The sequence below is a fragment of the Bidens hawaiensis genome, unplaced genomic scaffold (assembly GCF_021521415.1).
Source record: "Bidens hawaiensis isolate Kalapana, Puna unplaced genomic scaffold, B.hawaiensis_p1.1 tig00022693_1, whole genome shotgun sequence".
In the NCBI taxonomy this organism is placed as follows: Eukaryota; Viridiplantae; Streptophyta; class Magnoliopsida; order Asterales; family Asteraceae; genus Bidens; species Bidens hawaiensis.
The window spans coordinates 180,885-207,377 of record NW_027493547.1 but is presented as its reverse complement, the minus strand read 5'-3'; the positions used below and the strand labels follow the sequence as shown (position 1 = coordinate 207,377).

General features: G+C 34.7%; 1 protein-coding gene, 1 non-coding gene and 1 pseudogene across 3 annotated transcripts; 1 reads left to right on the top strand and 2 right to left on the bottom strand.

The window, feature by feature from the left end:
- The first annotated feature begins 16,809 nt into the window (after nucleotides 1–16,809).
- Nucleotides 16,810–18,741, top strand: LOC143566103 (protein JINGUBANG-like). The gene is made up of 3 exons (XM_077052887.1): nucleotides 16,810–17,270; nucleotides 17,675–18,499; nucleotides 18,593–18,741. The coding sequence occupies exons 1-3, from the start codon at nucleotides 16,838–16,840 to the stop codon at nucleotides 18,739–18,741; spliced, it is 1,407 nt and encodes a 468-aa protein (XP_076909002.1). The 5' UTR covers nucleotides 16,810–16,837.
- A 2,002-nt stretch (nucleotides 18,742–20,743) lies between these two features.
- On the bottom strand, nucleotides 20,744–20,822 carry TRNAT-UGU (transfer RNA threonine (anticodon UGU)). Its single transcript has one exon. It is a non-coding gene; the product is annotated as a tRNA-Thr (tRNA).
- A 130-nt stretch (nucleotides 20,823–20,952) lies between these two features.
- Nucleotides 20,953–24,856, bottom strand: LOC143566115 (protein SIEVE ELEMENT OCCLUSION B-like; annotated as a pseudogene). The gene is made up of 7 exons (XR_013141182.1): nucleotides 24,250–24,856; nucleotides 24,049–24,171; nucleotides 23,545–23,980; nucleotides 23,156–23,265; nucleotides 22,937–23,079; nucleotides 22,338–22,835; nucleotides 20,953–21,611 (listed from the first exon to the last, which is right to left on the bottom strand). The product of XR_013141182.1 is annotated as a protein SIEVE ELEMENT OCCLUSION B-like (transcript).
- Nucleotides 24,857–26,493: the final 1,637 nt, after the last annotated feature.

Sequence of the window (26,493 nt, the reverse complement as noted above, 5' to 3'; positions counted from 1 at the left end):
TAGCATTTTGAATGGTAACAAATTATTTATAACGCTTTAATACAGTAACATATATTTAAATTCATGTTTTTTATGTTATTAGCTTCAAGTTAAAGCTTACATCAAAGGATACAATATACTATAAACGTGAACAAGTATTTCTGGGCGCTGTGACGGAGCGGGTTAAATGCATTACATGTTCGAAGGCTATCACGTTTTGTGACGGGCACGCGACGAGAAGTCAGTTGATATTGGTTTGATTGTTATGGTAAATGTTTTGTGGCAAAAGTTTCATCAACAAAGTTGATAGCCAAAAAGTAAATATATGAAACTAAGTTGAGGGGCCAAGAAAATATAAGTGTAAAAACCTTTATGCCAAAAGTCTAATAAACTAAAGTTTGTAATAAAACTGGTTATAAGATTATAAGAAAAAAAAACTTTAGTCTTTACCTTTTAAATGCATATATAATACTTATGCAATTGTTAGTTGTACATTATGTAGGAAGATTTGAACATTGATATAAATAGTAAATGTGTGAGTGTAGAAAATAATGGTTTTTAATATATATATATATATATATGTATGTATGTATGTATGTGTTGTCAAATAACAATTGATTTTTATGTACTATCAATTATACAAAATGTAACATACATAATTTGTCAAAAATAAGTAAACTAACATAATGAGATATGTTGTAACCATCCTTTTCGATGTTGATTGACAACATATTTTAAATGCATTTTAACACTTATGACGAAATTCAATTTTGATTGTTTTTGTTAGCTTGTAATAAATAATATAGAGAATATCTCATAAAATAGTAACCAAGTTCCAAAAGTCTTCCATTTAAGTCACTCATGTAATTTTTCCTTAAATTGGGTCACTAAATCTTCAAATCGAGTCTCACCGGTTTTTTTGTGCGTCAAGAAAGAAATGGAGGATAAGATGTGGGGGTTGGAATTCGCAATATATGTATTTAAATTTAAAAAATATAAAAAAGTGTTAATTATATTAAAATTTAAAAATAAAAAATAAAATCCATGTCACCACTCATCATTAACATAAAAAAAAAAGATAAAAAGCTTTATTATGTGAAACAAAAAAGAAAAGGACTAAAAAACATGTTAAAACCTTTAATTTAATAAAATATGAAAGTTGAGTGACTTAATTGGAACACTTTTTAAAGTTGAGTAACTTAATTGGAACACTTTTGAAACTTATTGCTATTCTATGAAATTGTCCCATAAATAAAAGTGTAACACAAGATGTAATAATGTCACCAACATAAATCCAATTAAATTATCATGTTTATTTTAAGTGATGTAATGAATACTAACTATTAAAATTTTAAAGTATATTGTTTAGATATTCCTATTGAAGTTATGAATTTTTAAAAATATATTAATTTCTACAGATATTAACACCGCATTATTTTACTTTACTCAGTACAATTGATAACATTTTTTGGGTTCATTATAAATACTTAGTCAATTCGCCTAAATCCAATTACATTATAATTTTTATATAGCGTGTACGTATTTTTCGGCATGATGTTTCGTAAGTCGACCAACATAATAAGTTTTAGTTATCTTTTTGACAATATAATTTCTTATGTTAAGTCATTAAGTTCTATATTATGTGTTTGTAGTATTTATTACAACATTTATTTGTGAAATATATATGTTTTTTTAGATTTTTTTTTTCATGTTTATATGATTTTACATTATATTTATTTGTGTATTTAAGTTACGTATGTGATAAATATTATGTTGTCATCCCAAAAAATATATAATACAAATTATCTTGTCATTTAAAATTATATGTGTTTGTTAGACGATTTCTATATTTTCATCTGTGTGTAACCTACTTAATTATTAACTTACTACATGTTAATAAATATATTTGATTTGTTTGTTTTAGAGAAAAAGAAAGAAAAGAAAGATGTCTTTGATTTGTATTTTGTTATTTTACCTTTTATTTTAACATTGAAAAAATGAAAGTACAATGTTGCCCTTTAACTTTGGCAACAAGGCAAGATTGGTGTACTGCTGTCCCGCCACCGACGCTAGGTTGGAGGCCCTAGAGTTGGAGATGAGGCGGATGTCGCGCCAGATGGACTGGCGGATGAGCCTGATTTTGCGCCAGATCGACTGGCTTGTTGCCAGTCGGGTAGCGGAGCTGTCTGGACAGCAGTACACCATGCCCCCGCCACCACCACCACCCCCCAGTTTTGACCACGAGGCGAGCACGTCTGGCGTGAGACGCGGACGGGGCGACCACGTGGATGCCCCGGACTGTTCGGGGCCAAGGCGCAGGGGAGAGGACGACACCGACGTTGGCGACGCGTTCGGGGGACTCGTGGGCCACGACGACGACATGGGGGACTTCACGTAGATTTTATATTTTAGTTGTCGTATTTTCTTTTATTTGTACAGATTTAACAATGATTTTTGGTATATATATTTGTTAACTGTTTTTCACCGAAAGGATATTAAATAATAAATAAATAATTAATATATAATAATAATAATAATAACAACAAAATAACAAATAAAAAAAATAAAAAAAAACATAATAAGACAAAATTGATTGGATTTTCTAGGAACACCGGCATATACGCGACGTATAGGCCGGTGTTTTAGCAATTGGGCGGTGTCCCTAAAAAATCCCCTTGTTAAATGAATTTGAGAAAAGTAACGATAATCATGATAAGTCAACATCTACTTTACTAGTTGGTACACTTACCAGCTTTATTCCCATTTATCTTTTCAATCATCTCTCTCCCAAACATTAAAAATACAAAAGTCTTTTCAGGATACAAACAACATTCTGTTTATCTTGTCTCATAAGAACACTCGGTGGTTTATCTGACTCCAATCAGCGGCGGAACAACAAGCAGTGGTACTTGCTTTTCGAGTTGGGTCGGTCTGATATAAGCATATATATATTTCTCCTTGAATCCACATTGTGAGAGTGGCAGCCAAAGAATCCGGCCGCCACCACCTCCTGGTGGTATATGGCTGCAATGACGGGTAATTAGGATCTCTTGGCCGGCTGCAACATTATCTTGCGAACAGCAACAAGCGAGCAAAAAGACGAGTTTGCAGTGAAACCTAGCTGCAACGGCGGCTAGGGTTTCTCCGTGGCCGACGTGGTGGTGACAGTCGTAAACGTTAGCTGCTGTTTGGATGAGAATTGGTGTGTGTGGACACAAGTCAACAAAAGTCAGATCTGGTCAAGGCTTGTCATAAATTTGCTCAACCCCACGGATAAGGTAAAACCAATTTAGTTATATATAAATACTTGCTATTAAAATAAACCAAACGCGTGTTGAACGGACCGAGCTCTGACGACCCATTGGCACTAGGGGTGTTCAAAGTCGGATATCCTGAGTTTCGGATAGTGGATTTCACTATCCAAATCCGTATCCAAAATTTTGGATATCCGAAAATATCCGTTCGGATAGTGAAACGGATATCCGAATTTAAAAAAAAAATCAAAAAAATAAGGAATAAATTGAAGCAATCTAGAAGTATAGAAATTATTGAACTATAGAAGTCAGATTTCGTCTCAACTCAGTACATCTGACATCTGAACCGTCGTGATGTCCGGTGAACGCGTCTAACCACCGGACGCCGGTGCTGATGGACGATGAATGAGATCGGGAGACTCATAAATTATTGAACTATAGAAGTCAGATCAGCATGACCGGAGCTCCGACAACCACCACCGGAGCAACGTCCGTTGCCACATACTGCACGTTGCGAACCAACAGCTTCTCGGAATATCGACCAGAATCCTCTATGAGACAACCAAGCCTGCGAGCGGCCTCGGTTCCAAGGGTTTCCAACTTCTCATCAACAACACGTTCAACCTTTGCTTTAAAGGACTCATAAGCAGGTTTTACTGCTTCTTTTTTCAGTAAAAACCTTCGAAACGGCTTTCATTTTAGTGCAAAAGGTGACAATGCATTTTGGACATACTTGCTAACGGCCTTGCCGACAAAGGATCCTATGGCGTTTCCAACTAATTCAGACATTGTTAGGGTTTGATGTGTGTAGGAGAGTGTGTGTGTGTTACTTTGTGTTGTTTATAGCTTTTTTATATTTAAACCTTGGCTTGTTGCCAAAGTTAGAACAAGGGTATATTCGTAGTTTGATGTTTTCACCCCCATATTTCATTTTACTAAATATATAAAAAAGTAAAAAAAAAAAAAGACAAATCAACAATAACAAGGGTATAGTCGTAATTTGATGTTTTCACCCAATATTTCATTTACTAAATATATAAAAAAGGTAAAAAAAAACATAAAAGACAAATCAACAATAACCATGATAATTAGATCAGTACATAAAATAATATAATTGCTTGTGCTAGGGCTTTTTATTTTCGCATACTAAATAAGATGTAATTTATACTAGGATTTTTTTAATTAATAATTAACTTGCACTTATTGAGAGTACTCAAGTTAGATTCATTCATAAATCACAAATTAATTCCATACATATGTTAATTAACTAGGATAGTGGCTCGTGTTACACATGGGTGGAAAACGTCATATGTATATATATAGCTATCATAAGAATTCTTTACATTGTTTTCTGCAAAACTATAAATGTAGGAAAAACATATATAGCTATCATAAGAATTCTTTAATTAGTAATAAATAATTAATTGTAATCAAAATCGGATTTTAAATCATTGGTTTAAATGTTAAGTTTGACCAATGCTTGTGTTATATATTGGTTTAAATGTTAACAGGCATTAGGATTAAAATTAATTGATTAATTATGTGAAAATTATAAACATAAAAAGTGGATGACATGAAACATTAGGTGGACACCATAGGAGAAGGACAAGGACAAATTGGTTTTGCTTTAATATATTAATTAGATAGCATTTCTATTTCATTATGCGAGTTGCAGTCTATCTAAATGTACCTTTGAAATTGCAGAATTATTTGGAAATATAGTTCAATCTTACTTGGTAAAACACTCGAATCTTACTTATAAGTTTTTGGTTCTTAGATAAAAAAAAATCTTCAAGATATCGCCTTCCCTTCCCATTAAAGAGATTTATGGGAAGGAGCCAGCCGTGCACCCTACGGTAACAATGAACCTGAATGTTCCATAAACCTCTTAAAAACCCGCTAACGCCGTGGGAACACCAATCACCATAACAGGCACACCGACAACAACCATAGGAGCAACATCGGTAACCAAATGACCGACAAAACTCACACCACGAACTAAAACATTCCCAGAAAACCTAGAAGAGTCCTCGAGGAGAGAACCGAGGTCTCGAGCGGCCTCGTTCCCGAGGAGTTCAAGCTTCTCAGTAACAACACCTTTAACCTTGGTTTTAAACGAATGATAAACATGTTTTACTTCTTTTTTGTTGGTGAAATAATGAAACAATTTCGAAAAAAACTTTGAGTTTAGTGGAAGACGTTTTTTCAAAAGCGTTTTGTACGTAGGTACTCACAGCTCTACCGATAAAGTGCAGGTCCTATGATCGGGATCAAAACAATCACGAATGAAGTGCATTTGGATGCCAATATGCTTGTTATTTTACAAATCTTACTAATATATTAACGCAAGATGATTCTTCACATGTCCTTATTCTAGCCTATTCATATAGGATTCCATGTAATCATATTTCCATATCAATAATTTCCATATATTCACAATTATTTTTAATCCACTAAATTAAAATCAAAATTCCAATTTAATTCAATTAATTCTACAATTAAATCTATTTATTCAAATTAATGCAATTAACTCCATCATGATTAAGTCTTTTATTCCAATTAATAACCACCTTGTTAATGATTTAATTTACTCTTGAGGAAAAAAGAAGAGCCGGTGAATAGTGATCAAACCGAATGTTTTTTAAGTTTTATTTATTTATTTATTAAGAAATGACATGAAAAATGTTATAAAGATATAGATATCTTTGAAAATTATTTATAAAAAATACTCTAAAAGAAAAAAGAAAAAAATGTTCTTTAGAACAATTAGGAACATTAAAAAAAAATTAAATAATGCTGTTTACAAAGCGATTTTTGAAAACTTAATGTGATAGAGTTTAAAGCTGGTATGTATTTGTAAACTTAGTTTTCAATTAATATTACAAAATCTTTTACTAATATGTGTTTTTTATTTTTTTCAGGTCTAATAGTTCATTTATGATATATTATTTCTTATTCATTGTATTGTATATTTATAAAGTATTTTCTTTTTATGTTATAGACATAGTTTAACATCTTTTATAACATCTGAGGGTAAAAAACTTACGTCAAATATTTGTATTGACTAAATACGTAGTTTATATTTTATATTGGTTGTTAATATGTTTTCCACGGGTAGACTAAATAATGTATGAGTTTTCTCTCTATCTTCTTTTATAATCTACATATCATAAATGTTTGTTCTTAGATTATACCGTGTGCCTTGTATAGTCAAAATAGCGTACTGTGCATTATGCTATAAGCTCCGGTTAAGCCCAACTACAAGTCCAACAACATAACTTAGTATCAACTCCAAGCCTGCTTAATAATTATCCAACCTTAATTAAGTTAGAACTAAAACATACAATATTATACGAATCGAACTTAGATATATTCAAATAATATGAATTGTCTCCAAATAATTAGTTGTTAACACTCCACATTTTTTTTGTTTGAAGGCATGCACCCTTTATACCCTTACCCGATATAAAAAACTTTAGTAACAAATTCAAAATCTTTATTTTTCAAGGGTTATGATTTTTGACTGTTAACTCTCTGTTATAATACTATACTTTTTTCTTATTGATCACTTATTTAAAACTCAAGACTTTTAACTATATTATCTTGTAGGATAGGAAGTGTGAATAATAGGACAATAAACAAAGTATACCTTGATTAAATAATTATACCGTACACTATTACATAATTAGAATTACATCTAAATATATAATACCATCGGCTAACCAATAAAAAGATACCACGTCCATGGCTTTATGGAAGTGTTCCTATTGGTTTAATGCTAACTAATTATTTAATAGCAAATCATTAGGGAAATAAATCAGATTTCACTTTCTAAGAAAGATTTAACATGTAAAAGTATCGTCATGTCATACGACATCCATGTTTTTGATATATATAAAGCCTAGTGTTGTCGTTTTTGTTAGCAGTTTCCTAGAATTATTTATCAATTTTCATGGAGTCATCATCAATAAAAATGATACATAATTTTAATGGACGTTCCATTTTTTAACTAGAAAAGTTTAGTATGACTATATGAGTAGGCAGCAGGTCTCCAACTAGAGGTGCACAAACCGGTTTTTTTAAAAAAACCGGTTCGGTTATTAACCGGACCGGTTTTTTTTGGCCCGGAAAAAAACCGGTTCGGTTAATAACCGGTTTTTTTCTGTCAAAACCCTAACCGGTCTAACCGGTTAGGACCGGTTTAGAAACCGGTTAGGACCGGTTAATAAACCGGTTTTTTTATTAACCGGTTTTTTTTATTAACCGGTTTTTTTTATTTTTATTTTTTAAATTTCGCGGTTTCAAATACGAATATTTGTTTTTTATATTTTGTACTTAATGAAGACCATTATTTTTTCACAGTATAAACAAACCGGTAACTACAAGGCAAACCGGTAACTACAAGGCAAAACGGACTGACCGAAGCCATTCTTTGCTTTCATTGTTAGGGTTCTTTGCTTGGAAGATGAGTATGAGTGTGTGTTGGTGAATGTGTTTTCAACAAACCAAAGATTAAAAACACATAACTTTCATTTATAGTTTTTACATTAAAAATACAAACATTAAATCGTTATCGCATATTCGTAACTCAAAAATACAAACATTAAATCATTAACACTGAAGAAATCTCTGCCAATAACTGTTGTTCATGATTTAACTCAAAAATACAAACATTAAATCGTGAACTAGCAGATGCTCCTGTTGTTCCCAATCGCAGTTTGTTCATGATTTGCCTCCATGTTTGCTGTTTATTTAACTAAATTAGAAAAATCCAAATCAACAAGTAAATAAGAGCACATATTAGGAAAAAGAATGCTTAGACACGATTACATGAACAACTTGCTGTTTCTTACTCATGATTTGCCTCCATGTTTGCTGTTTCTTTAACTAATTTTCTTCGCTACCCGATCCCGAGCTATTTCTTAGGTAATCGTCGTACGCAGCTTTTTCATCGGTCATTGGTTGAGTGTGTCATTCATTGACCTCGTCTTCATACAAGCCCGCTTCATACTCCATTTCCCCATCGAGTGAGCGTTGATGTTGTGCCCTATCTAAAGAGTCCAAGTAATCCTTGTAGCAAATCGACATCTCTATAGCTGGTGCAGTGAGTCGAGTCCTCCTAATCGATATAACCCTGCCAGAAACAGAAAAAGCAGACTCCGAAGCTACCGTGGAAGCTTGGACCGTTAGTAAATCTTTGGCCATGGCGGCGAGGATCGGAAACTCATCCTCCTTACCTCTCCACCAAGCCAGCAAATCAAGACTTCTAAATTCATCCGGAGTCATGTGTTTCACAAAGTTGGTACCACCATACATTCCAAGTTCACTGCTTGGGGTGTTTACCCTTTGACGTTTACCGGCGTCTTCCCAAATCATGTAGTACATCCCCATTTCAAGGTCGGTTTGGGATTGGGATTGGGCAACAGCTCTTAACGAGTCATGAATTTGGGAAGACGACCCGTATTTTGTAAGGTAGACATCATACATGTTTGACAAGGTGGTGTTGAAAGCATTCTTTAAAGTTTGACTATAATAGGGGTTTTGATCGTCGTTTAACCCAAGCTCATCACAAATTTTTTCTATTAAAGCTTCAACACCACCAACATTGATGCAAGGGTTTAACGCAGCAGCACATGTCAAAACAGCGGGTAGTTGTTGAAAATATTTTCTAAATTTTTCTTTCATTTTTACACCCATATCAAAATAAGGTGCACCCCTACAATCAAGTTCACTCAACTTTGTGCACATGACAGCAATTTTTGGTAAAGCAATGGGGCTTGTTGGATAGTAAACTCCGGATAAACTAGTTGTGCAAGATTTAAAAATTTGAAGGACCTCCGTAACGATCTCAATCAATAACCAGTTTCTAGGATCATATGGTGCACATTTACCCCTACTTGACAAAATTTGATGAAACGCAATTAATGATTCTTTTTGTTGGATGGCTTTCTCAAACATATTACAAGTCGAGTTCCATCTTGTTGGACAATCCCAATTTGGCCCCAACCATTGACAATTAGCTTCTACACAAAATTTTTTGTATCTTGAAAATGTTTTATTGTTGCTAAAAACATCTCGTAACATTCTTTTAAAACTGTTTCTTTGCGTTTCGATCACGTTTAACCCATCTTGCACGGCCAAGTTGATAATATGTGCAATGCATCGGCTATGAAAAAACGCTTCATCACAAATAGGTTTATACTTTAATTTTAAATGGCCAACCGCGGCCGTATTGTTGGACGCGTTATCAAACGAAATTGAAAAGATTTTATCTTCAATTTTGTATTGTCGAATGACTTTATCCAAGATTTGAAAAATATTTCTACCCGTGTGCGGGTAATCAAACAATTGAAACGCAACGGTTCGTTTCATCATTTGCCACGACTCGGGGTCAACCCAATGAGCCGTCACACAAATGTATGAGTCGGACGAACCATGAGGTACCGACCAAACATCCGTTGTTAAGTTTACACTAGTTTGTAAGTTTGAAAAGTATGAAATTAGTTCGGATTTAGCGTTTTTCCATGCTTTAAGACAATCTCTTCTAAGGGTCGAACGACTTACTTGTTGGTAGCGTGGTTGAACATAGTTTTGCATCATCTCCGTGAATTGAGGGTTGTCGAAGTGGTTGAAAGGAAGTGTTTGTTGAATCACAAAGTTTGAAAACAGTTGACGTACCGCTTCAACGTCGTACGTAAACACCCCTCCTTGATTCGTCATCTCCGGCTGCGAACTACTTCCCTCTTCGTCCTTCAAGGCCTTGCAAAAGCGCTGTTGTATATGCGCTTTTAAAGTGGAGTTTGCATCTTTGGCATAGAACTTCAAACAGTGCTTGCATCGAGCTTTTTGGCGACCGTTAGACAGTTCGCATAGGTCGAAATGTTGCCACACATCTTGGTTTCGTTTCGTGGGGATGATCCGAACGACCGTTATGTCTGTGTTCGAGGCACCCATGTTGACGGATGAAGCAGCACTTTGGGAGGCCATGATAATAAGAGCGTATAATCGAGTATGAAATAAACGAGTACGAGTATGAAATAAACGACTACGAAATAAGAGCGTATGGAGTGGTAATGTGGTATAATTGAGTGTGAGATAACAAAATAATCGCGTATGAAATAAACGTTTAGAGCTAGTAGAGTTGTATAATCGAGTGTGAGCTAACCTACCCAACCTAAACTATATATAGTTGTTTGTGGGGGTAAAATGTTAAAAAAACGGCTAGAAATCAAGAAAAAACGGGCAAAAAAGGACCCAAACGGTCATATGGCCGTTTTATAACGGTCAAAAACCGGTTAACCTAAAAACCGGTTAACCGGTTTTTAGGTTAACCGGTTTTTGACCGTTAACCGGTTTTTAGGTTAACCGGTTTTTTAATAACCGGTTTTTAAATTTAACCGGTTTTTTTTACTAACCGGTTCAATAACCGGTTTTTGTCCACGAATGAGTAACCGAAGTACTAACCGGCGGTTCAATAACCGGTCTAACCGGTTTTTTAATAACCGGTTTTTCTATTAACCGGTTTTCGGTTAAACCGACCAAACCGGTTCTATAACCGGTTTTTTTGAACACCTCTATCTCCAACCAAAGCTTATAATGAATAATTTGTAGTATAGAACATAAACATCATATAATGCATATATGTTGTGCTTGTAATTAATTCAATGGAATTAAAAAGACAGTGCGCAAAAACACACTTGTCACATATGGGGTGTGTATATATGTAGATGACGAACTACATGCATTTACTTTCGCGAGCTATAGATAATTTCATTTTTTTTTGTTTTGGCAAAGATCGAGTGTACGTAACATATAAAAAGAATGATAGTATAAAAATGAAAAAAATATGTTTAATAATGTTTTTGTAAAGTTTTTATAAGTATTTTTGTGGCTATATTTGATCTATACTCAGGGGCGCAGCTTAAGAGGGACCGGGGGTGATCCCGGTCACTGCCGTTTTCTCCGTTAATAGGGTAAATTTTGTGATTTTTTTCGAAAATTTTTATAGGTATTAAGCGCATTCACTGCCAAATTATTTTTCCAAAGAGCTACCGGTCACCACCAATTTTTTTTTAAATATAATACCCTATCGTTTGATTTTTTTTTATAAAACCTCACGATTTTTATAAACAAATGTTATAAAAATTGTAAAAAACTTAGTTTTTAATAGCACTTGAATTTGAAGGGGCTTATTGTAAATTATTGGATAACATAACTTTAAATAAAAAAAAACAAACGGGAATTTTAAAAAAAGGATCGCCCTAACCTGTTGCTTCCTTTCTGCCTTCTGTTCTGTCTGAGTTCGCCAATCGCCACCGCCCACCAACCCATCCGCGCTCATCCACTTCCGCCGCTCATCCCCACTCATCCACCACCGCAAGGTAATACTTTTTCGGCTCTTCCTTTGTGTTATTGTGTTGTTAAATCAATGATTATAAAATTAGGGTTTGTAATTGTGAATTGGGGATTTAGGAAAATTAGTCATTTAAGCTTGTAATAGGTACTGTATGATAAAATTTTACTCTAATTTACCCTATTGAATCTTCTTAATTAGGTCTAGTTTTTTTTAGTTATAAGAACAATCGTTTTGAATGAATGAAAAAAAAATTATATATATGGATGTCATATTGTTTGATCCGACCCGAACCGAACCGAACCAAACCAAACCACCGACATGGCCTGAACCACCGACACGAACCGAATCGCCAACCCGAAAATTTTTGGATCCGTGACTTCGGTCACCGCCATGGCGAAGCCCTCTATACTGTATGTGTGTATATATATAGTCATTTAGTACAAAGCCATTCTTGGTAAAAGACGCATAAGCACATGTATTTGTTACTTTAAGTGCTATACTTACAGGGTTTACCTCATGCCGGCCATATATGTAACGTATTATATATAAACTAGTATTTTGAACCCCTGTGTTTTGGGGGGAGGGGTGTAAGGGTGTAAAATAGCATATTTTGACCGATAAACCCTGGAAACATTGACACGTAATAAATTACGCAAACTTTTGATCAAATTGGCTTCTAACTTGAACAAGTTTGGAACACTAAGGTTTAGAATGCGACATGGTTACCTTAAACTAATCCCATTTTAAGAAGTAGCCACTTGCAGACATCAAAAAGGAGCATGTTAGTTTGAACTATATTTCGGTTTGTGATTTGTAATACATAACTCCAACTTGAGAAAACTCAAACCAAAGAATAAAGTAAGGCAAGTAAATATACACAATTAATTGACAAAAAGCACACTTCATGATTGCATTTCATTGGATTTCAGCCAACTTCACAAAACTGAAATGTATTGTTTATTATATTTTTACGAAGCATAAACATAAAAAAGAATTGATTTTGGTATCTCATTCTTTCAACTAAGTTATGGCTATCAGCTTGTTGCCCATGACGTGCCTCACATGAAGATAATCCGGTTTTTTATCCAACTTAGGCTTCAAACTTGCATTGGAAACGCTACTCCTAGCTTCAGCTGGTCTGATTATAAGACTCCTTTTTACAGCATCCAACTAAACACCAAATGGAAGGGAAACGTACCAAAAGAACAAATTATAGAAGAATCATGGTGATATTCATAACACAAAAGTAACAAACTGTTATATTCATAAACTTACTTATGAAGTGTGCATATAGCTAACATGAGATCCTTCTGCAATAGGATGTATGTTCTTCCAAAATATTTCAGTTGGAAGAGTGTAAGGAAACTACAAAAATATTTTATTAAAGTGGAAACAAAGAAATGATTTAAATTTTGGCAACATTTGTTCATCTTTAACAGTGATAAATATGCAAATAGATTTTTTCACAGGCCAATATTCAACGTAAGTACTATTTCCAATAAATATCTAATTTATGGTAGAAACTTCTCGATAATTTGTCAAAATATTTTAAAAAATGTTATATATCATCATCATCATCGTCATCGTCATCGTCATCGTCATCGTACTCGTACTCGTACTCGGTTATTAAAAAAATGTTATAGTAATGAAAAAAATCTAGAGATGTCGTAAAGTTCCTAAAATCAAATCAAAGTTTAAAGCTTAGAAAGTAGTTGATTACCTCAAAAAGTGTAGAGTACGCTCGATTCGGAACAGATGACTCTGAAGCGACTTCATCTTCTCCCTCTGAATCGATTTCGTCTTCAATTTTTTCGTCATTTTCTTTCGCACGCCTGTGAATTAAATCGGCATCTGGCAGCACAAAACCGTTTTAGGATTTCAGAATTTGACTTATGTTAGTGCGGGAAAATCATACGATCTTTTGTATGTCAAGAAACGGAACTGCAAAATGCAAAGTTGAAAATCTTTAACTTCAAGCTCCGCTTTTGCCCCACTTTTCTCGGTTGAATGCACATAAATTCAACTCAAACGTTAGTTAACAAAAACATTGTGAAGCAAAGTAAATGCAAATTACATGACGACAATCACACATATATTAACTAAAACTGTAGTTTAATCCAGTAATGTTTAAACTTTCATCATGATATCAAAGAATCTTAATTGCAAGTGTGATGCTGGATAGAAAGAGAGACCATATATTTCAACAACAATAACACAAAAAATGTTATAAAAATATCATTATAAGAAGCTACTCTTCAAGTCAGTCCCCATATCTAACTACATAAAAAGACACCAAAACACAAAAAATGCGAGTAAATCATATCATGACAGGGACCTAATAATCCGAAATTCACAAATTAATCAATGAATTACATTCACGGCATTATATATCCATATAATAATCTGAACCGAAGATTTTGGATTTTGACCAGATGAACAAAAACCCTAATTCAAGCAATGAAACGGCCGGATCCATTAGGGTTTTCCGGTCTCAGGAGCCGAAGCGTTAAGTCTCAACATCCACCGCCACCTAGGGTTACAAAATATAACCCGGCAACGATAGCCGGTGACTACAGAACTCGCCGCTTCCCACCAACGCTACATAGGGTTACGAAATTGAGCCCGGCAAAGGTGGTGGTCGTCGTTCTGTTTGTCACAAATGGGAGAGACTTAAGGTTTTCTGGCGATGGAACGAAGAACCGATCTCAAACACCTCAACACCGCCACCATGTCACTCAACATCTGGCCGGCCACTAAAGTTGAAATCCGAACCGAGAGAATAGGGTTGTAGATATAGAAATGTTTATTCAGTTTATACCTTTATTACTCTTATATGCCAAGTTTTATGCTCTTGTGTGTTTTCTTTGATATAAATCACTATCATTGTTTTAAATCTCATAAACTAAATTATAAATTGTTTATTGGATTTCATCGAAACAGAAGGGCAAGCGGGCAACAAGCTGCGCCGCTACCCCCTTTTGAATCGCAAAACCCAATCTTTTAAAAACTATATTTGCTGATCTTGGAGTCATAACATTAGTATGCATGACCCGCTGAACACGGGTAAGTAGCTCCACAGCTTCAGGTGCGAGGAAACCAAAAGTGTCAAAAGCAAAAGGAATAAATACATGTTGGTTGTCAAGACACGCCTTTTTATGTTTTGCCACCTTACCTGAAGCAGCTTTTAATGCTGCTTGACCGACCGCGAAACCACTACTCCCCAAGCCCACCAAAGGAGAAACCCCTATTAAATCCACACACACGTGTTTCCCTCCTATCCATCCAAACACCAAAATGTCAGCCGGCCGAAGAGATGATCTTCCCTCCGACGGGTAAGTCAGGAAATTCACAGGTGCTTCTTTCTTAACAGAAATTCCAGCTCGCCTGAATATATCAAAGAGCACATCCCTAACCAGATGTTGGTTGTCAAGACACGCCTTTTCATGTTTTAAATCAACCTGAAAAAGATTTTAATATGGCAAGTTGAAAGACTAGTTGCAGTTTTGGATTAAAATAAACATTTAAAGTATTAAATATGAAAGACTGTCCATTTAGTAGCACTACTAATTAATCCAAGACGGCCTTGACATGGCCAAATTATAGGACTAGTTTATATATACCAAAAATTGCCTTTACCATTGATAACGAACTACACAATTTTAAATTTCGAAGACCGAGAGCCAAAACAACGCATAACAACACAAATTATCTTTGTTCTTAGGACAAGACGTCGACAAATGGATAATCACCAAAACAAGCAGGACGAAAAACATTTTAACAAATCCCATTTCATTTAGAAAGTCGATGTACCTTTCATGGGTTGGTTATGACTTATGAATAAACATTTTATGCTTAAAATTGGTTTAAGCTTAAAATACATAAGTCACACTATATCAACCTGTTAAAATTAAGAAACAATTAAACAAACATACACAAAATATATATATTAAATGTTTTTTTTTTCATATAAATCTTAATTTCTTGACAATAATGCAGTGGGACCGGGGACAATAGTATACTTGTTTCAAAACAGGATTGACCCTTTTATAGAGTTTGACATCATAAATAAAGTTTTTTACCTAACTAGCCTTTATGTTTTACCTAACTAGCCTTTATAGTAATTGGTTAAAGTTTTTTATCATACAAAATTCAGTTATTTTCATGCCCTTTTCACCTGTCTATATCAATTATTAAATATTTAGAGCATTAGAGTCAATGCAATGGATTTAAATTATGTCCTTATGGTGTGTTAAACCATTCAATTTTTTTTAAAAAAAAAAATCGTGTAATTGAAGTTTTTGTTAGGATAAAAATAAAGGTACTAACTTTGATTCTAGTTAATATTTAAAAAAAAAAAACTAATTAAAATAATGTTTAAATGTAAACTTTGAGTGTTGAGAATTGAGAGAATGCTACCCAAATACAAATACCGGATATTTATTAATTAATCTTTAACTCTAGTGTAATTAATATAATAATTGCCTTTCCTCTTTTACTTTTACTTTTTCTGTAAGTTATGAATAAGTATATATTAAATTCTTTTAACTATATAAGAAAATACAAAAAGAAAACCCACTAAACCGAAATTTGATACAACAACGCTATTAAACTTGTATAACATATACTTATTTATAAAGATTAAAAGAATTTTATATACATACATTGAATGTCACTTAATTTAAAATAGACTAGTGGTAACACTTTTTTTAAATATTGGCAACATATTGAATATAAACAATCTAGCAGACGGAAAATAAGGTAAAAAACAAAAAAAGTTACACTAATAAATAACAACACATCTACCATTTGTTTTGAAAGACAATTTCTCTTTTTTTTTGTTTTTTAAGACTCAATCTCAAATCTTTAGATGTTTAAAAGACTTTGTCTCTAAACCAACAATCAAGCTGATGTTTAACAGACTTTAAATGTGAGTTCACCTCCGCCTCTTTGTGTAATTAATTACAATTATTTTTATTTTTGTCTGTTTTCTTTAACAAAATTTTCTTGTCTGTGTACAGCAAGTTTAAAGAGGTTATTATTAAAAAGGCCTCATATAATATTTAAAGTAAAATAATTTAAATTAAAGTAAAAGAAAAAAAAAGAATATATCCACGTTTGTGGGAATTTCAATGCTCTATATATCAATCATCGTTACCTTCGTTTGCCTCAACATTAATTCACAATTTCAAACATTAATATTATTAGTATTATCCCCTCCAACTTCTGTTGATCTCTGGTCGCTGGAAAAATGAAACTCCGCTCACTTCTCTCCACCTGCTCAGCTACCATCTGCACCGCCACCGACGACACAACCACCGTACACCATCCACATAAATCTAAACAACCAACACCTAACCGGTTATTCTCCGACACAAGCAGCATCATGTCCGATACAACCACTAGTCCATCACTTGACACTAGTTACAACAGCCTACACAGCAACCTCTCTATTCAAACACTACCTTCGGTTGCTTCCCTTCAAAAACTCTCACCCGAAACTCTAAACCTCGCCGTCTCCCACGGGTATATCACGTCCCTCAAACCCGCCCAGGCCGGACACGTTAACTTCCTAGCCGTAAATAATAACCTCCTCTATGCCGCTACTGGAAACCTCATCCACGTATACGACACAACGTCGTTTATGTTGATGGACACATTCAGTGTCAACGACTCTTCATCAGGTAATTAACATCTGACCTCTTGTACCACAAATAATATTGTACACTTCATATATGATATATTATGTTACATTATATCATTCGGTTAAAATTTAATATAAAAGGTTTTCATATTAAATGATTTTTTAAAAATCATAATTTCTTAATGTATATTTAGTTATTACATCTCATCAAGACAATAAGGTTTGGGTATGAAAATTAATCAAAAATACAAAATTTATACCATCAATATCTTGTTACTTGAATTTGGATGTGAACTTATATAAAGTCCTTATGTTACATTATAACATTTTGTTAAAATTTAATAAAACGTATAAACAATCTTCATATCAAATGATTGTTTATAAAAATCATATTTTCTTTTTTTTTTCTTGACATTTTTTTTATGATCAAATAAATATTACCAGGTACAGTTAAGTCCGTAACGTTTCATAACGAAAGTATATTTACATCTCATCAAGACACTAAAATCCGAGTATGGAAGCTAAAGGAAAATACACATAAATTTTCCGTTATGGATGGCCCATCCAGGAACTCACGGCATAAACAGATTGGAACATTACCGACATTAGAAGATCGGTTGCTCCGATCTGTGTTTAAAAAGAATTATGTCAATGTACGTCGTCATAGACGAAGGCTATGGATCGAGCATCACGATGCGGTTTCTGGACTTGCGATGATCGATGACACGCTAATGTGTTCGATTTCATGGGATAAGTATTTGAAGATATGGAGAACTTCGAGTCTCCGATGTGTGGAGAGTATTAAAGCACACGACGATGCGATTAACGCAGTTGTCGTGGCAGTGGATGGGACAATCTACACGGGATCCGCTGATAGGCGGATTAAAGTTTGGGGGAAATTGAAACCGAACCGAAAAGCTGAAACTGAAAATAAATATGTACTTACTGCCACGTTAGAGAAGCACAAATCAGCAGTGAATGCACTTGCAATAAACGAAGTCGGTTCCGTGTTATTTTCGGGCGCATGTGACCGTTCGATATTAGTATGGGAGAAGGAAGACAGTGCGAATCATATGGCGGTCACGGGTGCATTGCGTGGTCACTCGAAGGCGATATTGTGTTTGATCAACGTCTCGGATTTGTTGTTAAGTGGCTCGGCTGATCGGACGATTAGGATTTGGCAACGTGGAGTTGCGGGGAAGTTTTGCTGTTTGGCCGTATTAGACGGCCATAAACAACCAGTCCGATCACTGGTGGCAGATATTCAAAATATACGATTAACAACGGGGAGAATTGGGTTTGTCTCTAAAAGTATGGCCGTATTAGACGGCCATAAACAACCAGTTCGATCACTAGAAGCAGATTCGGATTCGAAGATTACTGAATCTGAATCTGTAACTACGATTAAGGTTTTTAGTGGGAGCTTTGAAGGGGAAATTAAGATATGGAAAGTTGAGGTTTTGAAATTCAACAGTCATATGTCAACTCCTCTTATTAAAATGAAACTATGAATACAATAAAAGTTTCAAGATTAATTGTTATGTGTTTTAGTTAGCAGATTGAAATTTGTAACAAAATTCTCATAATTAGCTACTATTATTTATCTTACCAATTACATTATTTAATTTGTATTTAGGTTTTGGTTTGATTTCATAGTTAGAGTTGTAAACTTGTAATTCAATTAAAGAAACTCGTTTGAAATTAGCTCTAGTTAACCCGGCTCTAATAAACTTTAAGTCGAGGCGAGCTTGCTTTTATAGAGATTTTGATTTGAGGCGAGCTCGCTCTTATATTTTCAAGCTTGAGTGTGGCACGACCTGCAAACGTTCGTGTTCATAATACATTTATTTTGTATTAATGTAAGGTTTTTAATTGTTAAACTATCATAATTTACAACTTAATTGGTTAATTAACTAATTAATTAGGATAATATAAAATTATAGAGAATTGAATGAAATTATTGGTAGGGCGGAAGCAACAATGTTTGTGGGATAAAAGAAGCATATTCTTGAAAACAACTATCAATGTTTTTGTTTCCTTTGTACGTTACAATAGCCATTTGTTCTTGTTCTAGCACAACTAATTAAGCTTCACAATGTTCTTGTTACAGTAAATATGCTTTTGTATATAACACAATCAAACATGATTTACTATCAACGCCATTCTAGTATTAAAATAGCGTATTAAACATTTAAACTCCAGACGATTTATAGAATAAATTCGAAAGAAATAATACGCTTTCTTATTAGTTGTATAGCTTTAACAGTCAAAATACGGCTCTTACTATTCAAACTATACAATAAATCCAACATTTGGCATCATCTAGCTCGTTTTATAAGCTAATTTTGTCAATCTATAAAATATGAATATAGATACAATATTTTAGTATTTTAGCAAAATACCATAAGGAATGTGACAAAAGAAGCATCATATAGATACATAAATTGTTCTGAAAAGCCACAAAATATGGAATTAAGAAAAGACGTACACAAACTTCAGCACAAGTATTGAGCTAGTGGTCATGTGCCAACACCTTCATAGGTCAACAAACCTTAAACATATGCAATTTGCATTTATAATATGTATTTAAATTATCAAAGTTGCATGCAAGCAAGTTATTTAAATAGATGTTTGACCAATTATGTGTGATCTAAGTTGTAGAATTGCTACATAATTCTATTATCATTCTGTAAGCAAACAATAGAATGATATATTAACATACAAATGCATGATCTTATCATCATGTCTTTCATCTTGTGAAAATATTAAAAGAATTAAAAAACTGTATTGAAGACACTTGCTATTTATTTATATTTACTAGTTTAGCTATTGATGTTAAGTTAGGTAGTTGCAAAAAATATTTAGGTACCATGCTATTGAAGATAGCAGTACGATTGACGGGTGGACCGTAGGGAAACCCTTAATCGTAGTAATTATAATAACAAATGTGTGCTTTAAGGTTTAACTTTTAGAAATTAGATGACTACGGTGTATTTTGTTATTATAGATACAAGTGACTTGAAAGGATGCTAAACGGTGGCATGGTGAAAAGTGAACAAGAGATTTGAAGCATGAAGCAAATAATAATGCAAAGAAGCAACAAAGATTGGATATGGAATTATGCATACTCTCGTGGACAGACAACCGTTAGTCTCGTTACAGAAAATTACTCGATAGTAATCCGATACAAAAAATAATTGCATATGGAATTATGCATACTCTTATACTTCAAAAGAAATAGTTTATACAATGCTTGCAGATCCAATGCATTATATAAAACTCAATGTGCATCATTTTTGGCCAACAATTTCAATGCCATACCCAAATAAACTTTCTTCTTTAATATTTTTCTCTCAAGTTGAGTTTCTTGAGCACCACAAACACCGTAAATTCCGGTCCCCTTTTGAAATAAAACAAAAGTTAGTTTCAATATTTAATCAACATGAGCTTTAAACAGTTTTTATCAAGTAAAAAAATTGATTTTTTGTTTTAATAAAAATATGTAGAACAGCTTGCCTCTATGCAGGATCGAACTACAGAGTACAGACCTCCAGTTTACAAGACTAGCGCTCTACCACTGAGCTATAGGGGCTTTTTATTAATTAACATATCACTTATATTATAGATTCAATACAATTTCATTAATCACAATTTAAAAATAAACAACAAACCACTTAATCATAACAAATTATACTCACTAGTCACCAATATCTTCATAATCTATAATTCAAGAAGCATAATATAATCATACTTAGTCAATGCAACATCGGTACAATAATAACTTCTCCATTGTCCGCCCGCATTCAACGCAAACAACTCTCTCCGGCACAATCCCAGTGGTTCCAGGCAAGATTAAACGTTTGCAATGATGTGGTTCCCGGTTTATCGCAAGTCTCTCAAGATGATTGTTTAAGGCCGGTAGAAAACCCATGTATTGTGCCTCATACTGCCACTCACTATACTTAGTCAAACTCGTTAAAACCGCGATACCATCAGACCTTCTCATCCAATCATTCGATCCACGACATATCACAGCCCAACCCTGTTCACTTCCATCATACGTAAGCATCACGTGTATTTCATATAGAATCGGGTCTTCTTCAATTGATTTCCCCTGTTGGAGTTTTGAGTACAACATGCTCTCGAGTCGAACCCAAAAGAACCATATTAGAGTTATGTCCGGGAGCACGTGGCTAAGATTCTCAGCACGGATTATATCGTTGTTTTTCCTCACTTTCTCCCCTGGGTTGCTTTTCCCAACATATAACATCTCGAGCTGGATTCCAGCCTTACGTGCCACTGCTTGTGCGGTTGTTGTAAATCTTCGAATCCACTCCAAATCCTCCCCTCCGCACAAACAAATGTACTTTCCTTCAGCAATCTGTCAAAATTTTTACTTTACTTTATATAAAGCAGAACCATGGATAACATCCACGACATCAAATTTGTACATATCTCCACCGAAGTGTCACGTCAGATTCCAAACTTTTTTCAAAAACTTAATTTTTTCTACAATAATAAACCTCCACCTCACTCCACAGGACCACATCATCACATACTTTTACAATTATAAATCAACTACTTCTATAAAAATTTATATATTAAAATTAAAGTATTAAATAAGGCAAAAGTACCGAAGATCAGATGGAAACCAATAATATATTGCTAAATATGAAACTGAAAAAAAAAAGAAGAAATATGGAAGTGCAAGATTAAATATGGTTACGTATGATTATTATGTAGTAAATTTAAATTAAAGTATTAAAAACATTCTAAAGACATATATATAAATTTGGTTCTTTTGTACATAAATTTGGAGGAATACTAGTGGAATGTGCAATTAATCTATTTCATTCGTTAAAACACTCAAGTTTCAAGGGCTGCTTCAAGTCAGCTTCTATAGACAACCGGCATTCAAAAACATCCACATCAACAAAGTTTGAACGCCCTTTGTCTGCCTTTTCTACATAGATCCGGACGGTGCCACATGGGCACCGTCGGATAAAAATGTGGCTTTGCGTAAAGCATAACTCAACTCTAAACCCATAAAACAAAAATTTATTTATGTTGTTTAGATTAAGGTAAAATGCGAGTAATGCTAACGTACCCAGTTGTAAATATATGGGTCGATGGAATCGGCAAGCAACTCAATCCTCCAAGTTTCCTCACGCCAAAGGGCTTCTTCCCTCATGCTAGTGAACGGGAAAGCCGTACTTCCCCATATCCACATCATGTGTAACGCATTGGTGTTGACGATCCTCCCTTGAGGATCCATCACCACAAGTAACGGTTTATGGTTAAAGTGCCACGCCTCCTTAATGTACTTTATCGCTGTTGGATCAAGTAATGAGGGGTTAAACACCGAATACCATGGCATTATATATCTTAAATCCTCCAATTTTCTTTGGTAAACCTGGGGGGGCCACGGTGTTGCCATATGATTAGGCACCACCGGGAGCCAGACTATCTCATACTGGCTCTCGGCTCTTTTCGAGCTTTGCTTTGCCTCATATATCTGGTCTAGAACTGATAGCTCCTCTGCTGGAAAGTCAAGGTCCGATATGAGAAGCAACACCATCTTCTTCTTTAGTATATCGATGCTAACCTAATCTCTCACCAATATTCAATTTTGACCAAACTATTAGTCGCTATAACTAATGATCTTTAATAAAACCAACGTACGAACAATGAATAATGAAAACACACTCGATTCTTTGTACTGCTTTCGTACAATGGTAGTTGATCATCTTTCAGGTAAATCAAATGCTTGAGAGGCTTCGTATTATCAATATGTGGAGTCTCCATAACGCGGACAATTATTAGGTATTCTTCAAGCTGCTTCCTCTCATCTAATCATCAATATTAGTTTCAAAATATAGTGATTATCGGTAAATGACCTTATTAATTTAACATATATTATCTTACTAATATGGCGATTGCATAGATCCAGTTGATGCTTGAGGTGACCATGAATGTTGCTGATCTTGTGAGCCAAACATGATAGCTCCCAAACTTCCGTGGTCGCGGTGATATGCCTATGTTAAAATGTGTTATTTATGGTTCTTGAGAATCTGTAAAGGAAATTAAATTACTAAAAAAATGGGCATTTGTGACCATTTTGCGACTTTATTGTGCTTGTCTTGAATTTTGCAAGCACTACAGCTATAATTCCAGTTGCAAATTAGTTGCTAATTTTGTGACTGTTTTTTTTTGTTTTTAAATTTCGATCGCAATTGTCTAGTTTTCTAACAGTGATGTTGTATAGTTCTAGATAAGAGAATGTATAACGAAAAAAAAATGAGATGAAAACATACTCATATACTGTTCCGATTAGATTATTGAGAATGGAAGCACACACGACGATGCTTTGAATGATCCAGTAAACCGCAGTGGGAATAAGAGCAGTTGCCGTAACGAGTTCAGGAGTATCCGGGTTAATGTATTGCTTGGGAAGATCCTTAAATTGAACAACAGAATGAGTCAAGTCAAGCATGGCTTTGAAGAGGTTAGTAGCCTCATCCCGCTTGAGCACATCATGCATTTTCTTGAGGTGGGCTTGTGACTTAGCCAGTGGATCCGAAATGCACTGCTGAACCCTTAACCAAAACTCGCCATAGTTCTCCATAAAAGACGCTAGTATAATAATTGCTTTTGCATCCCACTCATAGTGGGAAAGCATGTGGATATCCCTGTAGTGGTTGCATGTGCGTCGCTACTTCCAATGCCTTTGCAGGAAACCTACACGCGGTTCTCAGCATATTATTGATTATAAAACAGTACCTGCTCTATATACGTATAATACATTATAAGTTTATGACCATTGATCTTAACGTCGGGAGTGCCATGGATTCAAGCATCTAACTAACGTCGTTATCAATCACACTCTCAACTATACCATCTATTTCAATCTCAACTATGGCATCTATTTCCGGTTGAGTACCCTACAAACAAAAAGGAATTAATATTCAATATTAAGATGATTTATTAAACCAAGTACAATAAAGAAAGAAAGAACAAACATTAATAGGGATTTTGTCTAGATTGGCTCTATGCGTGATGTCCTCAATGATTTGCAGAAGTGGTTTGACATCAAAATAGGTGCCATCGGGAGCGTGTGTGGCAAGTATGTTTTTCATCAAGGCATTGTCGTCCAAGGAGGAGAACATGTGTCGGTCACCTCGTGTAGGAAACCTCAAAATAGGTGCCATCGGGCGCCCGTTTGCCTCAAGATGCTCATTTAAGGCCGGTAGAAAACCCCTACTTTGTGCCTCATCCTGCCACTCACTATACTTGTACAAACTCATTAAAACCGAGCGACCATCAGACCTTCTCATCCAATCGTTCGACCCATGACATATCACCGCCCAACCCTGATCATTTTCATCATATGTAAGCATCACATTAATTTCATGTAGAATCGGGTCTTCATCAATTGATTTCCTGTGTTGGAGTTTTGAGTGCAACATGCTCTCGAGTCGAACCCAAAAGAACCATATTACAATTCGGTCCGGGAGCACGTGGCTAAGTTTCTCAACTCGGATTATATCGTTGTTTCTCATCACTTTCTCCCTTTGGTCGCTTTTCCCGACATATAACATCTCAAGCGGGATTCCAGCCTTACCCGCCACTGCTCGAGCGGCTACTGTAAATCTTCGAATCCACTCCAAATCCTCTCCTCCATACAAACAAATGTATTTTTCTTCAGCAACCTGTCGACAAATTACATTACTTTATATAAAGCAGAACCATGAACCTTAACATCAAACTCATAAAATAAAAATGTACTTTTGTTATTAACATTAAGACAAATTGTGTGCGCTTAAGTAAAGAAGAACCCTAAACTCAGAACACTAAACCTATAAAAATAAAAATGTATTTATGTTGTTAAGTTTAAGATAAAATATGAGTTACGCTAACATACCCAAGTGAAAATATTTGGCTCGATGGAATCGACAAGCAACTCAATCCTCCAAGTTTCCTCACGCCAAAGGGCTTCTTCCCTCATGCTAGTGAACGGGAAAGCCACGCTTCCCCATATCCACATCATGTGTAGCGCATTGGTATTGACAATCCTCCCATGAGGATCCATCACCACGAGCAACGGTTTATGGTTAAAGTGCCACACCTCCTTAATGTACTTGATCGCTGCTGGATCAAGTAATGAGGGATGAAACACTGAATACCATGGCATGATATTTCTTAACGCCTCAAATTTGCTTTGGTTTTCTTGGGTCCACGGTGTTGTCCTGTGATTGGGCACAACCGGGAGCCAGACCACCTCATAATGGCTCTCAGCTCTTGATGGGTTTAGCCTTGCCTCTTGGTATATACGGTCAAGAACTAACAGCTCATCTTCCTGCAAGTCAAGGTCCGAAATGAAAAGCAACACCGTCTTCTTCTTTAGTATATCAATGCTAACCTAATCACGCACAAATACTCAATTTTGATCAAAGTATTAATCGCTATATCTAGTTTTCTTTAATAAACCAATGGATGAACAATAAACAACGAATAATGAACACGCACCTGATTCTTTGTAAAGCACGCGTACAATGGTAGTTGATCATCTTTCAGGTAAATCAAATGCTTTAGAGGCTTCGTGTTATCGAGATGAGGAGTCTCCATGACGCGGATAATCATTAGGTATGCTTCCATCGCTTCTTCTTGTCTGATCATCAATATTAGTTTCAAAATATAGTGATTGACACATGCATCTATATTGATAAGTAAATTATCATATTATTTTTTTTCTTACTGATATTGTGATTGCATTGGTCCACTTGATGCTTGAGATGATCATGAATGTTGCTGATCTTGTCGGGCAGGGCGGGGAGGAGATCAAGGAGTAAGTTGTTAGAATAATGAGATTTTGTGTTGTGGTTTTATGAAGTACAGAAAGATGTCATACATATACACCAATTTTTGGAATAAAAATAGAATGAATCTTGTACCTTGCTTGTATAGCTTCATCTAAACTTCACTTTGGTTTTTTTGAACCATTAGACTTTACTTTTCCTCTTTTTCCATCATTATTCTAACTTATTTATACTTCATTTTATTAATTTTCTTTTATATATTAATTGTTAAATTAAAAATCAAATTCCCGTCACAGATCAGTTCTGGATAGATATTTCACGGGTATGGGTCCTGAAATTTCTAGCGAGTTGAATCACTGCAAATCAAACCATTGTTATCCTCGACGTGACCAACTTATGATGTGAGAATAAGATGTATGAGTAAGAATAATTATTATCACAATGTAA